The sequence below is a fragment of the Stylophora pistillata genome, chromosome 7 (assembly GCF_964205215.1).
Source record: "Stylophora pistillata chromosome 7, jaStyPist1.2, whole genome shotgun sequence".
In the NCBI taxonomy this organism is placed as follows: Eukaryota; Metazoa; Cnidaria; class Anthozoa; order Scleractinia; family Pocilloporidae; genus Stylophora; species Stylophora pistillata.
Genome location: NC_142525.1, coordinates 33,946,727 through 33,963,216, shown reverse-complemented (window position 1 = coordinate 33,963,216; position 16,490 = coordinate 33,946,727). Strand labels below are relative to the sequence as shown.

The following is a 16,490-nucleotide window of genomic DNA, read 5'->3' as shown; positions in this document are numbered from 1 at the left end:
GCAAACTTCCTTCGAGCATTACATTGATGCAGTTGCATAAAAACAATTAGTGGCTGTTTGCTAGTTTGTGGAGCAATCGTCGAACGTTACTATGACCTACCTATAGAGTGTTTGCACGTGACGTCACAGCTTTATCATCCGCCATTGTGGGGGAGTAAAGAACCAACATGGCGGATGCTGATGCCCAACAGACGTCTCAACGCGCTTCAGAAGAAAACATTATTCATGATATTCCTTTGTCTAATTATGCGAAATCACCTGCAAGTATTGTAAAGAAGCGTTATATTGATAAGATTTCGTGTGTTCGTGTTGATCCTCTTTTGATTCCGGACGAAAAGTTAAGTAGGGAATGCCTTCGTACTGTTGAAGCTGTTGAAGCTGTTGATCTCGTGTTGCATTTGGTTTCACAAACTAGTTTTTATACGACAGAACAATTTAAGAACTTTAAAGCTTGCAAACCTACAACCAAATGGTTTACGGTTTCATAACCAGCATTTTGGGGCAGATTTTCGCTTAAATTTTTCGCCTAGCGGCAAATTCTTCCATTTCAGTTGTTTATCCTACAAGCGTCGTCCAAACAATTACAAATTGTCCTGGTTATGTAATGAGTGTAAATTGCAAAGTGTTGTTGCTATGAAAAGCTCAAAACTATCCAAGGAGTCTTCCTCTCCCATCTCCAACACTTCTGATGATTCTGACATTATAAATTTGGGTGAAACTTACCATGTTGATGTTGAGAAATATGGGATAATTGCTGAACTATCTGCACATGACTTTGATGTGATTGAATCACCTAATGGGTGGCTTGAAAATAGTATTATACAGTATGCCCAATCACTTTTGAAAACAGTCAATCCAGCTATACAAGGATTTCAGCATACAAGTCTTGGAATATATTTAAATTTGAAAAAGTTGATGGGGATTTTGTTCAGATATTGCACACTGGGGGCAATCATTGGGTATGTGAAAGCTCAATTGGATGTGAAAAAGGATTTGTGAATTTGTATGACAGTCTTTTTCATGATGTTATTTTTAATGATCTGGAACAGCAAGTTCAGAACTTAATTGGTGAAGATTTCAAAGATATATCTGTTGTACCTGTGCAACAACAATCAAATGATTCTGACTGTGGTGTTTTTGCAATGGCTCAGTGCAACAGCACTTTCTTACAATCTGGACAAGGATATCCCAAACTTTGATGTAAATCAAATGAGATCTCATCTATTAACATGCTTAAAGAGTGGACTGATTACTCCCTTTCCTGAGGTTAAACAGTTGGTTATGTGACATTTTATTGCTTCATGAAGCATGAAGCAGTTCTTGCCTGAGAGCAAGGCATTCAAAGTCCACACTGTTTATCACCGAGTATTTATAAGTGTTATCAACAATGTAAAGAATGAATGCATGGCATCAACATGGAAAATGGGTTAAAACCCAAATGTTTGTGAATAAACTTATGAAAAAAATGCAAATGAAAAAAAATCATAATAATATTTCATCAATAGTTAATAAGTACAATCCATTCAATGTTGAATGCCCCATCAGTCAAATGGGATGGTAGGTGGGCAAAGATTGACAAGAGCTGAGCAAACTCTTAACATCCTGTCAATGAGAGGTACAGATTCACCAGATCTACAGGCAAGATAATCTGTTGGCAAAGTTTGTTGAAGGATGGTGTACTTCTGTCTCAATGTCCCAATAATTCTCTCAACGTGGATTCTCAGTGTAGCAATCTGTCTTGTCTTCTCTACATCAACAGGATCGAGTTGATCCTTTCCCTTTGTAAATGCTGGAATATTCAGGTCAGCATGACGGAACCAAATACTTTCATGCACAGTAAAACCTCTGTCAGCAAGGACCATATCACCTGGCAAAAGTTTCTCAAGAATTCCACACTTCTCAGTCAAAAACTTGTCTGATGTTCTTCCTCCCCAAGCCTCACTCACAAAACAAATTGTCCCTTGTGGTGTAACTCCAATTAAAACTTTGACAGTGTTGTGGTGTTTATAATTTGAAAAGGTCTGAGCTCTTGCAAGAAGGTTGGATGGCCGATCGATGAAAATTTCAAAACAATCAATAATAACTGTAGTTTTACGACCGAACGCATCCAAAAAACATCTAGGCATGGTCTTGTACAACTCATCACGACTAGGCCATTTAATAATTGGAGTTAATCGAATATCCATTACAGTTATCCAAGTAACTAAAATACGAGAGACAGAAGACGTCGAGATCTTTAGACGATATGCAAGATCAAGGTGTGGGACAGAAAGTCTTAGCTTCACTAACACCATACAAAACTCTTGAAACTTAGTTAGAACTCCACGTCGTCTATCAACATGTGATGCAACAAAGAAGAAGACTGTTTGCAGAATTTCAAAGGATGGCAAACCAGTGTAAAACTTAACTTTGTCATCATCTCCAGAAAAAAAAGCTTCGTCAAAATCAGAAGATGGCAAGTTCTGATGTATGGGCTCAGGCGAGAGCACAGTGTTACAGCTCAACTCTGTTTGGGTTACAGCATGCCTCAAGTTGTCGGGTAAGTTCTCAGAAATGTCCTCAATATCTGCCATTTCCACGTCGAATGATATGTTTTGAACACTATGGCCAGCTTCGTTGTGCTTTAATCGCTTTTTGGCAAGACTTATCTGAGAATTTTCAGAGTCTTTCTCGACCATGCGCTTTGTACGTTCTGTGGCTCGTCTGACTCTTTCCTGACTTTGCTGAACTGATGCTTCGCTAACCTTTAGTTTCTCGTGTCCAAGCTTAAGCGATGGTACCCAATCGACGTTCCACTTATCCCACAGAGGAGCAGCTATTCCAGAATGAAAATGTTCGCCGCAAACACGATCATTTTCAAGAATTTTGTCCGTAAGGTCGTCACGGCTTATGGCGGTCAGCCACCTTCGCCTACGTTCCGTTGACAAAATCTCCGTTTCTTCGCCTTGCCTCGTTACGATTTTGGGCACTCGACAAAAGGAAAGATCTTTTCGCTTAGACGAGTCGTGGGAACAGTTTAAAACCAAGCAAAATTTCGGCATAATGTAATAAATTGAGAAAAACGTTGGAAGATATAGTAGTAAACTGTGTTACTGCACGCCTCTTTACTCCCCCATAATGGCGGACAGTACAATTTTGTGACGTAGCTGTGACGTAGGTGCAAACACTCTATCGGCTCATGATCTACTTTCGCTTTCAACTTCGGTGTCAGATAGGCCTCTGTTGTTGAAGATAGATAACTCTTTTGCAGTAAATTTGTCGACCACTACTTTTTGTATAGATAATTTTGCTCACCTAACAAAGCGTTATCAAGCATAATTAAATGTGTTGAAACGAGAAAGTGAGAATACTTCCGCTTCCTACCCGCTGCTTGCAGTAAAGCTCTATCTTGGCGTAACCAATTCCTGCGTTGTCCTCGTTAATCGACAGTCGTGATTCATGTGCATGAACCACGAAAAAGGCCAAATTCATCTCTAGAGTTGGAATCCTGTCGACCATTTCAGAAATTTGAGAGAGTCTGAATGAATGTCTTTCTACACGTTCAACATGGATGCTGAATTGGTCAAGCAATTTCTTCTTTACTTCGTCCAACAACTTCTCAACAGGCTCCATCCCGTATGTATTATCACAGTTGAACAAATGAACTCGCTTTCTTAATTGTGACATATTCTATTTATGCCTTTTCTATCACTTTGAGTGAAGCCTTTTGTTATTACCTTCTGGAAGATATCGTATATTCAAATTCACCTATAGAGGAAGACGATTGCGCAATGTTTCTCAGAAAGCCAGTAGTTATTCTGATCGACATGAGTCACGCAATCCCAGAAAATACTCTGATAACTATTCACGACACAGTAAGTACTTCAGTACCCAGGAAGTCAAAACAACCAAGAAGCATAATCATGTCTATATTTAAACAATTCTGTAAACAAAGCCAAACCCATGAAACCGTTTTTGGAAGAAATTATATCATATAAGGCTGATTGATTTCGATAAGCATTTGAAAAGGAGAATGAACGAAAGAGCGCCACAGAACGTTTCGATGACATCATGTCATCATTGTCAGTGTCACATCGCGTTACATCTAATACTAAAACTTAAACCTCTACAAATATATAAATCAGATTGACTGCTGACAGCGAAAGCTACGTCTTTAGTCTTGAGGCATAATTGCCCTCGCTGTGAGTCGTTCAAACGCGCAATTCAACTTTTGCCCTCCCTCAAACACAGAATGTTATATTTACTAAATTTTATACCACTGATTCCGAGACAGTGGTTGAAAATCTTCCTTTGCAGTTCTTATTACTTTTTCAAAATTATTTGCACTTTTTACTATACACCGAAACTTGTCCGAGTTATCTGAAATAATGTAAAGGTCACCATTAGGCTTATTATCTTTTGCTCTCAAACCATCGATAATGTGTTGAGGGATACACACATTCCCATTCTTAAACTGTACGTCAACGTCTTCAAATGATACCTCTCCGTTATGAACACGAGTTTTTAATGCGAGTTTTTCATCGGGAGCAAGCTTTATTTCCTCGTTCAACGAAAATTCTTTCAAACTTCGATCAATAAAACACTCAGGTGTGCCATCAGTGTGCTTAACGATTATTACTCCCATCACAGAGGTGTATCGGAGTTCGTCAAGCAGCCTCTCTTGAATGTAATCTGGAACTTTAAATTCAGGGTCCCTATCTGAAGATCACCTTCCTGACCACAAATCATTCCATAACGAGCCAAACCTCTCAGCGCAACAACAGGAGGCGGTTTAATCGGTAACTGTGACGCCCGCACCAGCTGCTGGGTATTTTGAGCAACCTTTCTATGAATGCTTTCCCTTTCTGAAGAATACTTTTCTAGAGACTCTCCTCTTGAGTTATTTGAATGTGTGGTTAATGAGTCAGTGTTTACATCCAGTCTTTGAAAGCCACTTGAACGGATTATCTGTGTATTTGATGTGGAGGATGTGACAGAAGGACTCAAAACTTCGACTAAAACATCTTTCTCCACGGCCAGTTTTCCATCGTTCACCTCCGCAACAAACACCTTTTCTATCCTATTGATTCCTGCAATGAATTCAATAGGCTTCATCCCATCCTTTTTGGATACATCTAAGGGGGTACGATTGCAAACCAAGATGACGACCCTTATAGCTGTAAAAAAAAAGAAAAGTGACAAAAGGTTGACGTTCGTATGACGATCGGTAGGATGATATTTCGTATTATGATATTTAACAAATGGTAAACACAACAGCGTACATTATTGAGTTATGGATGCACGCGGGAGGTTGCTAAGCACGAAAGAAGTGTAAGAGTTGCACGAGGCGATAGCCGAGAGCGACTCTAGCTTCTTAAGTGGTTAGCAAACCTCCCGCCAAGTGCATCCATAACTCAATAGTGTACGCTGTGGTGTTTATCATTTTTTTTATAACATAACATTGATACATTGTAGTTAAAGAGTTCCCTTTTATTTAACAATCTTACGTGACCACTAAAAACAAGCGCGCGCGGAAAAATAGTCTTTGCATTTGCTCACGTCAGCAGCGTACACCCATGGGCAAATGGTGGACGCTAATTGACCAATCAGAGTGCGCGCTTTACTTTGGTTATGTTATAATTTTTATTTTAAGATGATATTTTTGATTATGTTAAAATGTCAAGACCACTGTACTCCTTCTCTCGGACAATTTGGGTCAACATTCAATACTGAGCACACTGATCTCTAAAGAATTTAATCAGAGTGGTTCGAACATGATAAGCACTACCAGCCCGTGCATGCTACAGCATCCTCACGTCTAAATACAACTAACACATGGTTAATATTAGTCGTGTTTCGAAAAACCGATTCAAGCTCTGTTATCTAGGATATTTAAATTCATGTTCCCACACCTATTTTTAATAGCAGCACATTAGATGAACCATTGGAGGCAATTAGCTTGACGACAAATCGATTTCAGCACAAAAGACTGACGCAAAAAAATAAAGCAATGGGTTTTAAAAATTTTGATCAAAGCTACTTTGAGATGAGATTAACTGAAGTACTGCACTTCGAAGACTTACCAACTTTATCCGCTATACTTCCTACCAGTCGTTGATATTCCATCGCTTTGTGATTGTTGAAACTATCGCTCACTGTAGAACCGTCCATCACCAACAGAGATACTTTGAAGTGATTTTCCCTCAAAAACTCTTCAACGATGGTAATTGGGGGATTGCCAACATAAGGTTCATCTGATAAGTGAAGGCTAGGACGGATTCTTTCAAAAACCGTTAACACTTCTTTCAAAGATTCATGAGACACATTACAGCCGAGAATTGCCAGATCTAAGGAGCGAAAAACAAGACTTCGTACATTTTAAAGTTTGTTAACTGTGAGAAGTACGGTTCCCTAACGGTTAGCGTGGTAGACACGAGTTTCACAGAATTTATTTCCTTAATGAGTTATGGAAACGTCAAACTTTACCTCATTTACCAGTCGATTTAGATGGTTTGAGAAGGCGAGTGAAGCCCATTTGTGAGAGCTTGTTTGCTTCCGGGCTTGCTATGACAGAGCGTTATCCTAAGTTCCTCTCGCTATACAATTTTTAGCAAGTGTGTTAACTTCAGGTTTTTTTTTTTGTAATCAGTGGCCGAAATGAAAAAAGTTCTTACTAACTGTTAGTGACGTGTTTTCTAACCTTGAATTTTTCCAGAGATTGAAAGGAGAGTTTCTCCAGCACCATCTCTATAATTACTGTATAAGGCTTCCTTCCATGCACTGTCTCTGCCACTGCACCCGGTACTACTGACGACACTACGGTATGTGTCAGTCTGACTCTCTTTCACCGCTGTTACTGCAGAGATGGCTTTATTGTTATGCGAGGCATTTTCGGGTGTGTGTGTGGGGAACTTCTGGGTTTTGGATTTTTGTGGATTTCTTGATTCAATAGATGAAACTCGCGATTCAGGTCCTGGTTTTGTAAACGATGGTTGATATTCAAACTTTTTTCCTTTCTTGTTTGGATCAAAGTGATGCAGCAAAGCTTGTTCGTGAATCGCTCGATGTTGTTTGTTCCAAGAAAAGATGAAGCTCTCTCTACCATCAAGATACTCTTCGCTGAATTGTGAGGAAACTTTTCTCTTCGCCCAACGTGAAATAACCTCTCGATTCTTTTGGTCGTCGCCTTTATAGTTGTCATCTCCCCCGATAACAATGATGACATCTCCTCCTTTGGAAAAAGCATATTCGAATGTAATTAAATGAGCTCTAGAGTATTGTTACTAGATATGAGATATGCTTTTCAGTGTTATCCTATTCTTTAGGGTGAACGTGACCGTTTTGTTCGACGTTCATGACATGACGGATACAAAAAAAGTTCATACGGCTACATACGAGTGACATACAAATACATATGGATTCTCAATAGTGATGTTTTCCATATTTTTTTTTTAAATTCATGTCTCATCGCAACTTTCGAGAAATTCTCTGAAAATCCGGCTTTTGATCATACAGCACTTTCTTTTTAGTGTTCTCGTTCTCTTGTTGTTCTGAAAATGCATTTGGAACTTCGTCGCTTACCACAACAAATCTTGCAGCCAGTTGATATTCCGAAAAAAATTACAGACCAAGTTCATTCAACAAAGTTTGAAATGGCGATAACTGTGACGTCGTTGCTTAATGTCGCCACTCATGTATGGTGGCCCATTGTTATCATAGCATTGTTATCATAGCATAATAAAAAAATAAAAGTCAAATTAAAAAAAAATAAAAGTAAAAGCAATCCAAAAAAAAAATTGAATTTAAAATAAAACATTAAAGAAAACAGGAGCTACTGAAGAAATTCAATAAAAAAAAGTAAAGGAAGATTAAAAATTAAAAAATACATAAAAGTTAAAATTAAAGTGAAAAATAATTTAAAAAATAAATAAGATAAAAACCTTTAGTACAAATGCAAAATAATTTTAAGTTTACTATGATAACGCTGGGCCGAAAGGAACATCACGATATTTGTTTCCAAAATGAAATGTTCGAAAGCAGCCCATTGTTATCATAGCCTGCGACACGTAAGGTCAGTGGACTACTTTCAGAAGGGCTGCTCGCATTTCCTGATTGGTAACTCGTGCACGTGTGGGTTGTGGCTTGCACTTTTCTCGTTCAAACTACAGTAAAAAGTCCTTTTATCGAGATGAATAGACGACAACAAACGTGGAACCGTTTGCAAGATGAAATGAAGGCGAAGAGGAAGCGACCGGACCCTCGCGGAAAAGGCAAAAGCAAGAAATCTGGTTCCGCTCCGCACGAGTTAATCGTGCAACGTTTAGCATCTGAGCCAGACAACAAACAAACGTTTAGGCCAGTCCAACCAAGAGAGTTTGTGGCGTTTCCATACGAGGATCTTACGCTAGCAAACTTGAAGAAGGCTCTCGCTGACCATTACAGTTTGCCAGCAAGCCTATGTGATGTTCTTGTCACAAACAAGGGACCCTCTTGTACCAGCATGGAACAAATCCCTCATAGAAAGGACAAGGTGAGTTCGTGTACGAAGCATTTAAGCTTAGGTAAATAAACAATGGCGCAAAAATATTCTCGGGTAAAACTAGAGGTAAACTGTATTAAAGGACCAATGTCCGACTATATTCGCGCTTGACAAGGCCTCTCAACTATTAGGGACCGGTCATTATTTAGAGGGGGGGGAGGGCTGGTGCAAAATTAGGTATGCCATGTTTCATTTTTCCTGACCCCCCCCACTTCATGAAGCACATTTTTTTTTCTGACCTCCCCCCCCGATAGATATACAATCGCACGTACACACACACTTTTAGTACACCAACACATATAACTGTCTATTGGTACTTATTAAATGCATTATTCAGTAACTTTTTTCACATTCTGAACTGAGTAGCCCTCCTCCCAGAACCATTGAATACTTGCATAAATTTATATGGCCCCCCCTTTTTTCCCTGCATAAAAATCGATTACCCCCCCCCCCCTCTAAATGATGACCAGTCTCTTAGGGACAAAATTCAGATCCCCTCCAAAAGAGATTGGACTAGGAATGACTCCTTGTATTACTGACTCTCACTCTCTCACTATCACGGACACTAAACAATGTCCCGAGGGTGTCTGTTGTAATGAGAGTTGACTGTATCTCTATATGTTTCTTTTGGGAAGAGGGCATGATATATTGACTTGTCACCATGTAAAAAAAAAACAACAAATATAAGTTAGGTTGACATCAGGTTTTCTGTTCTTCACACAGGATTCAAATTCTTGAAGAGTTTGAATGAGAGGTCTGAACAAACTCTCCTTGGCTTAAGTTTTGAAAAATGTCAGTTATGACACTGTCACTACCCTCAGTCCTCCTCATGTTACTCCAAGTTTGTTGAAACTGTAATATTACCTTTGAAATACATTTATTTAGACAGCGAATACCGGGTACATAAACTCTTTAGCTTAAATGTAAAAAAATTGCCAACAGGAAGGTAAAGGTCACTGATGTTTGGCAGTTTTGGGGCCTTGATGATAAGAATTTTCACATTTTATATTGTTATAATAGCATTACCAACTAGTTAACAGTGATAGTAGCATGAATTTCATATGTTAAATATGATGCCCAACCCAAATGAAATCTGATCGGTTTTGTTATTTTTATTTGACAAACATGTAGGTGTATCTGGTGCGGTTTGTAGTTGGCCAAGATTATGGGGAGGACTCCAATAGCTCTGACCCAACACATGTACATGAAGGTTTCTCGGATAACTCCTCATTCCAAAGAACAACTTCTGCATCATCAGCACCAGTGAGAAAGGCAGCTGCGCCAAAACCAAAAGCAGATTATAGAAGGTTCTCAGTGACAACCCAGTTTCCTCCATCCGTATCCATTGCCTCATTGCTGGATGCTGGGAAGCTCATCAAACCAGTCACCAAAAACAAGTGTCTCCTAACCTTTGAACAATTTGACATTGCCTCCAAAGAATGGACAGATGCAATGGAGGTAGAGTGTACAGTAGATTCAGAGAAGTTTTCCTCAGGTGGATTCCGTGATGCTTACCACTGCAAGCTAACTGGCAAATCTGCGGGCCAAAACATTTCAAATCGCTGGGTTATCAAAACGTACAACGAGAAGTCCAAAGAAGTAATTAGTACTCAATTAAAAACTAATATAGAGAGCCATTGTCGTAAGCAAGTACAAATGCATGAGGTAGCTAGGCACTTAACAAAGAAGTTCCAGTCACAGGCATCACAAGAAATGGGAAAGTGTTTTCAGTACAACCATGTATACTACACCACAATAGACGAGAAACCAGCGACAGTTGAGGAATTTGTTCCAGGCCTCTTTGCCAAACTGATTAATAATAATGGCAAGAAGGCCGATCTGCCTGAAGATGCAGATAAAGATTTGAAAGATTTGTTGGCCAAAGCAGAGTGCCTGGTTCACTATACCTATGAATCATCCAACCAACAACTCATGTTACTTGATATACAGGGATCTGGCTACTGTTTATATGATCCCGAAATAGCAACAAATGATATCATGGATGCCAGCAGCTTAGAATACTATTTCTGCTGTGGAAATTATTCATCCGTGGGCATCACATGCTTTCTCAATGAACATGAGTGCAATGCCTACTGTAAGATGATGGACCTAAGTCAGTAAGAGAATGGATTACTGGAGCATAATTCACCTTCCACCTTTTATCAAGATAGCAGCTCAGTGACTGCCTTTCAAGTGTTGTGTTGTTAGTTTAAACCTTACGTCATGCTTCTCACAGACCATTGGGAGGAGAACACGGCATGGAACAGTTCATTTAAGATAACAAATCTTTTTTATCACTGGCATTTTTTACAACGTCCATGAATGTTACTAAGTCTGTAGTTCTTTGTCCTTGGACCATTTGTTGGACAATGTTTTTTACACATTTGAACTACCGGTATAAGGAAAAAAAGTTACAATAAAATGCACTTTTATGATGATGCTGATGGTGATGACTCTTTGTACTTCTCCTTTAAGAAAAGATAGGCATCTGCTGCCTCGGCTGGCTTCACCCCATCAATATTGGGAATAATTCGTTCACAGCTCTCTCTCACAGTTTTTGGTAAGTAGTCATCTACAACTGACTTGACACCTGATAATGAAGCAACCTCATCCAGTGCTTCTAAAGTGACTTGCAAACCTATACAATACAGGAAATTGCACTCGATGAGCACTTGAACATTAACCCTTAATAACTTGTTAGTGAGTGGATCATCATGTCTGCCCTGAAAATATCTGTATTGGCCTCTCTCTCTCTATTGAAGTATAATATTGATGATTTAATCTCTCAAGCTGTCCATAAATTAATTTAACCATCCCCGCTTTTTACACATTGTTTCTCATTGAATTCATTGAATCGATACTTAGTGGTGGGTCATTAATTAAAAAAGGATTCGTACTGGTCCTGGAAAACCTGAAAAATCCTGGAATTTTATTTTCTTATTTTCAAGGACTGGCCAGGACTGGAAAGTCCTGGAAAAAGAACACTGGTCCTGGAAAGTTCTAGACATCTGTTAAACTCAGGAAATCATGTTTTCTTAAGACAATTTTTAAATTTTAAGATTTCTTCAGAAATGCAACACTTGGCTCTCTAAGACATGCTTTGTTGTGCAGTCTGCAAATATTATTCTAAAACATACAAATATTCAGTAAAATACCCTTACCACACTCATTTGCATTGTATTGCTCAGGGAACGAGTACAGGTGATATGGTATCCCTTTAGGCATCTGAGCATCCTTTTGGCTCCTTACTCTATGTGAATTGCACACAGTTTCCCTAAAGATATCCATTTCTTTCTGGATGACAGGAATAAAAATGAATGCCAATAGGTGCCTGTTTAAATGCAAAGACAGCATAGTAAGAATGCAGATCCATGATATTTAAATGTGGCAGGTGTTAACTACAAGTCACAGGCTATGTGTCAGGTCAATTAATAAAGAGAGGTGAAATCAGTATAACATCAAAATTATAAGCACTTGGAAATTAACTGCACATGTTTTCAGTTACCTTATTACATGAAGCTTCTGCAACATGTTAATTTTGAAAATTTCGCGATTTTTCGCAAAATGAAAAAGATGCAAAAAATAAGTGTTGCGAAAATTACATGACGTGAAAATTAAGTGAAACTTCATGTAAATAATCATAAAAAGGATGAGTTTATTACCACTGAGGTCATTACAAGTCTAAAAGCAAGCCAATAGTGGACTTCACGTTACTTTTGGTTTTCAAACTAATTCACACAACTTGGTTGGTGGAAATGTATAAATTTTTATCCTTTTATTCACGTCAATGGCTGGTTACATTAACTTTGTCAAGGAAAAATACCTTATCCCAGGGGCGGTGCATTACTCAAAATTAATAACTACTTAATAACTGCGTGTGAGGGCTTTGCTGTAAAATTCCAGACTGAGGGATAAAATTTTTGCTTTATGGACCGAGCCTCTGGGCGAGGTCCATGAATAGAAAATTTCAGCCCGAACTCTGGAATTTTACAGTAAAGCTTGAGCAAACAAGGTTATTAAGTTGTTTATTATATGGCTTCCGACGGGCAAAGCACGCCAAATAGAGAGAACTTCTAAATTGCTTTCATTTTTTGTCAGGATAATAAAATTCAGATAAGAAATCTTTAGAACTCATAGTTAAAGAAGACCAAGATACGTGTTTTGTTAAATTTCTTGCTTTTTTAATGAAGTTTCTTTCAGCGAAAGTCACAAAGTTAGCTAGGTTTTGTAAACGAAAACGGTGGTGGGAAAAATCTGTAATGCCCGTGGGCGTTTACCAGGAAAGTATGGAACGCTAATTAACCAATGAGAACGCGCGTACTATCGCAGCCATATAATAAAGTGACTTAAAACACAAAATTTTCCAAAAAATTGCGAAATTTAAGTGTTGCGAAATATTTGAACCCCAAAATCACGAAATTAACGTGTCACGAAAAATTCATGTAATAAGGTATGTAAAATGAATTAAATAGAACTGGTACTGTTCATGTAATGTATTTGAAAACATAGTTAATACCTGTCTGGTTGATCACTTGGATCATAGTGGCCTTGTTCCAGTAACATAGTGAGCTGCCTCTTGAAAAATCTTTCAAATCTATTGTGCAGGTCTCGCCACCATCTTTCTATCTGTGAAAAATGGTTCAAATCTGTGTTGATAATGCAATTCAAAAAGTAAACAATCAGTTATTACCCTTAAATGTATAGGTCAGAAAAAAGGTTTTTGGAATGTGAAGCACAGATTCCTGCATTTTCATTACCATCATTAAAATCTACATCAAAAATTCAGAAAAGCCTAAGTGGGCACCAAACTGATGTTTTATTGTCGGAAAGTGTTTAGTTAACTGCCTTACCTTGTTATTTGTTGAAGGACCATAAAAAACTGTATCTGCCTCCTCATCTTGCTCTTGCCTTAAAAAAGCGTGAATAGTAGCCATGTGCCCTGTCTCAGTTCCTTTATCCAGCCTCAGATATTTACTGATCACTTGAATGAAAAAAAGATAATAAAATAAGTAAATAAATAAATAAATAAAGCTTAAAAAATCGTACATGTATGTAGAGCCCAGGGGGGGCTCTGGATATTTTGGGTAGGGGTGTGTCGCTGGGACTCTGAGACCCTTACCCTATACTAGATCATGTTTGAATTTTGCGACTCTCTTCTAGACTAGATGCGTAAAATTACCACCCTATTCCAGACTTGCTAGTCTCCAGGAACTTTATTTCTGTCACAGGAAGTTGCTTATACGGTAAATGATACCCTATTCCAGACCAAAATGCTCTGATTTTTAATACCCTATCCTAGACTAAACTGCTCAAAAACCCTACCCTTCACAGCAGCACATACCTATAAGCTTTATGTATGGGAGTACCCCTCCCCGGGATGTAGAGCTTAACCTTAGTTAACTATGGTTCAGCTTTGACTGTATCATGATCAGTCTGCAATTGCCATTGTATATATTTTGCATACACGACCAATGTTACCTTTTGTTTTGTACAGATGATCCATGTACCAACGACCAATAAGCTTAGGGTCAGAGTTTGTGGTCCATAATTTCAGATACAAAATGTATCCACTAAAGGCATCTTGCAAGCCGTAAACAGCTAAAGGAAAAGTGCTATTCATGAAACCCATTAGCTTGTCGTGGCCATCCCCAGAATGAGTGTGATTAGGTCCCTGTATACAAGATAACATAATAAAATAACTACTATGACATGACACTATGACCATAAGCCTATTACAGAAGGGGGATCCTTGGCTGATCGGATTAGGGAAGTCCAGAAAATTTATGGGAACTCACCAAACTGAAAGACGAAAAGAAATGGGGAAGGGAAGCAGGTTTGCTTGTGTCCAAATCCACCATGTTTTGGATAATCAAAAAGACCTGGACCATCAGTCAAGTATTTGTACCTATAGGCAGGCATGCATAAGCAAGTTGAGATCAACATATATTATCACCAGAATGTCCTGATATGGATTTTGTTTGGCAATCTTTAAAAGGACAAGCAAGATAATGAGAGCTTTTAGCACACAGATACCCCAGTTACTTGCGTTGCCTTTAAAATGTCTTTTCCAGATGCCTAAAAACATGTTACACTTGGTAGGTTGCCAGAACATGCCATTTGATCCCATATATTTACTCTACTTTGCAACGGCTTACTCTAAGGGATCAGGGGAAATGCTTCAATGAATTTTACATACTTGGGCACCTGCCACAAAAAGGTGGGAGAACTTACCAATGATGTGAACGTTCCAGTAGCTCCTCTTTGTCGTTTTTTTTGACCAACATTCCCTCGCCTAGTCAGTCCTTCGGGGTCCACCATACCCATAACATCATGGACCAGATTGCGAGGGACAGCCAATTTATGTTGCTCTCGTATTTTTCTCTGCATTGCTCGATACCCTAGATACTGCCCTGGACCCTCCATTTCCTCTTCGATTGCCTTCTTTACATCTTCAACGTTGGTTTCGTACCTAACGTATTTGATGCCGAAAAAACGTAATCTTCTGCTAAGTGTAGGCAGACTCCAGGCATACTCAGGGAAGTCCCGACTAGCAAAATCCAGTATCTCCTGCCTGGAATAGTTTGCTAACACATAGCGCTCAAGGTCGCTCTTCAGTTGCTCGTCACTCTCCCACTCTGAGCAACGAATGCGGACCGCCATTTTGAGAGAAGAGAAAGAGAGAGGAAGCTGGGAACTAGGTTGTCCACTGACCTTACGTGTCGCAGGCTATGATAACAATGGGCTGCTTTCGAACATTTCATTTTGGAAACAAATATCGTGATGTTCCTTTCGGCCCAGCGTTATCATAGTAAACTTAAAATTATTTTGCATTTGTACTAAAGGTTTTTATCTTATTTATTTTTTAAATTATTTTTCACTTTAATTTTAACTTTTATGTATTTTTTAATTTTTAATCTTCCTTTACTTTTTTTTATTGAATTTCTTCAGTAGCTCCTGTTTTCTTTAATGTTTTATTTTAAATTCAATTTTTTTTTGGATTGCTTTTACTTTTATTTTTTTTTAATTTGACTTTTATTTTTTTATTATGCTATGATAACAATGCTATGATAACAATGGGCCACCATAGATTGGGAGCCCTGTGATAGACCTGAAATGTACAATTTGCGTCCCTCCTGACCTCGCACATACTATTTGCAAAAGTCGATTAGGAAGGAACAGAATGGTCGGACAGCAAACTTCCTTGGAGTATTACTCTGACGCAGCCGCATGAAACAACTGGTCGCTGTTGCCACCCTACGGAGCAACCTAAGTTCACATTCGAACTTGATGAAAATAAGATATCAATCTACGCTAATATACTTTCGCTTTCAACCGTACGATATCTGACAAGTCTCCGCCATTGTTGTGGGAGATATATAACAGTTTTGCAGCAGATTTTTCTATGGGATCACTGCCTTCCCTACAAAGGACTTTGCTTGCCGAAACACGTGTTGTTCAGGAAACGTAAATATGTTTCAAACAAGAAAAACAAAAAAGTGAAAATGCTTCCGCTCCTTAACCGTTACTTGAAGTAAAGGTCTGTATATCTTGGCGTAACCAATTCCAGCGTTGTCTTCATTGATCGAGAGCAGGGATTCATGCGCATGGACCACGAGGAAGGCCATATCCATCGCTAATGTTGGAATGTTGTCGACAATTTCAGACATTTGAGCAAGCCTGAATGTGTGCTTCACTACACGATCAACATGGATGCTGAATTGGTCAAGCAATTTCTTCTTCAGTTCGTCCACTAACTTCTCAACAGGCTCTAACCTGTATGTATTATCACAGTTGAATAGATTAACTTGCCTTTTTGACTGTGACATATTCTTGTCTATCGCTTTGAACGTAGCTGTTGTTAGAAACCTGAAAGAGTAGATCTAAATATCCAAATTCACCTGTTGGAGAAGACGATTGCGCAATGTTTCCGAGAAAGCCTGTCGTTATTTTGATCGAAATGAGTCACGCAATC

General features: G+C 38.7%; 3 protein-coding genes and 1 pseudogene across 5 annotated transcripts; 1 reads left to right on the top strand and 3 right to left on the bottom strand.

Annotated features, from left to right (window-relative positions):
• Window positions 1-1,472: 1,472 nt before the first annotated feature.
• LOC111341883 (uncharacterized) lies at window positions 1,473-16,414 on the bottom strand (annotated as a pseudogene). Its single transcript, XR_015989161.1, has 5 exons — window positions 16,039-16,414; window position 15,772; window positions 6,680-7,210; window positions 6,063-6,326; window positions 1,473-5,156 (listed from the first exon to the last, which is right to left on the bottom strand). The product of XR_015989161.1 is annotated as an uncharacterized LOC111341883 (transcript).
• Window positions 1,542-3,041, bottom strand: LOC148727559 (uncharacterized). Its single transcript, XM_088726497.1, has one exon. It carries the CDS (start codon window positions 3,039-3,041, stop codon window positions 1,542-1,544), a length of 1,500 nt encoding a protein of 499 aa, XP_088582623.1.
• LOC148727558 (myosin heavy chain kinase A-like) lies at window positions 7,704-10,956 on the top strand. Its single transcript, XM_088726278.1, has 2 exons — window positions 7,704-8,509; window positions 9,650-10,956. Exons 1-2 carry the CDS (start codon window positions 8,168-8,170, stop codon window positions 10,637-10,639), a joined length of 1,332 nt encoding a protein of 443 aa, XP_088582404.1. The 5' UTR covers window positions 7,704-8,167; the 3' UTR covers window positions 10,640-10,956.
• LOC111345049 (uncharacterized) lies at window positions 10,790-15,466 on the bottom strand. Of its 2 annotated transcripts, none has more exons than XM_088726282.1 (6): window positions 14,750-15,466; window positions 13,997-14,189; window positions 13,369-13,499; window positions 13,035-13,144; window positions 11,680-11,849; window positions 10,790-11,156 (listed from the first exon to the last, which is right to left on the bottom strand). In XM_088726282.1, exons 1-6 carry the CDS (start codon window positions 15,176-15,178, stop codon window positions 10,948-10,950), a joined length of 1,242 nt encoding a protein of 413 aa, XP_088582408.1. In that variant the 5' UTR covers window positions 15,179-15,466; the 3' UTR covers window positions 10,790-10,947. The 2 variants fall into 2 exon arrangements, with proteins under 2 accessions (XP_088582408.1, XP_088582409.1); XM_088726283.1 differs by lacking the exon at window positions 14,750-15,466 and adding an exon at window positions 14,314-14,508.
• Window positions 16,415-16,490: the final 76 nt, after the last annotated feature.

Coding starts and splice junctions, on each gene's coding strand:
- LOC148727559 (XM_088726497.1), bottom strand. CDS start 3,041: ATGCCGAAATTTTGCTTGGTTTTAAACTGTTCCCACGACTCGTCTAAG.
- LOC148727558 (XM_088726278.1), top strand. CDS start 8,168: ATGAATAGACGACAACAAACGTGGAACCGTTTGCAAGATGAAATGAAG. Junction 8,510..9,649: donor TCCCTCATAGAAAGGACAAG/GTGAGTTCGTGT, acceptor ACAAACATGTAG/GTGTATCTGGTGCGGTTTGT.
- LOC111345049 (XM_088726282.1), bottom strand. CDS start 15,178: ATGGCGGTCCGCATTCGTTGCTCAGAGTGGGAGAGTGACGAGCAACTG. Junction 14,190..14,749: donor CTGGAACGTTCACATCATTG/GTAAGTTCTCCC, acceptor TCTTGTATACAG/GGACCTAATCACACTCATTC. Junction 11,850..13,034: donor CCAAGTGATCAACCAGACAG/GTATTAACTATG, acceptor GCATTTAAACAG/GCACCTATTGGCATTCATTT.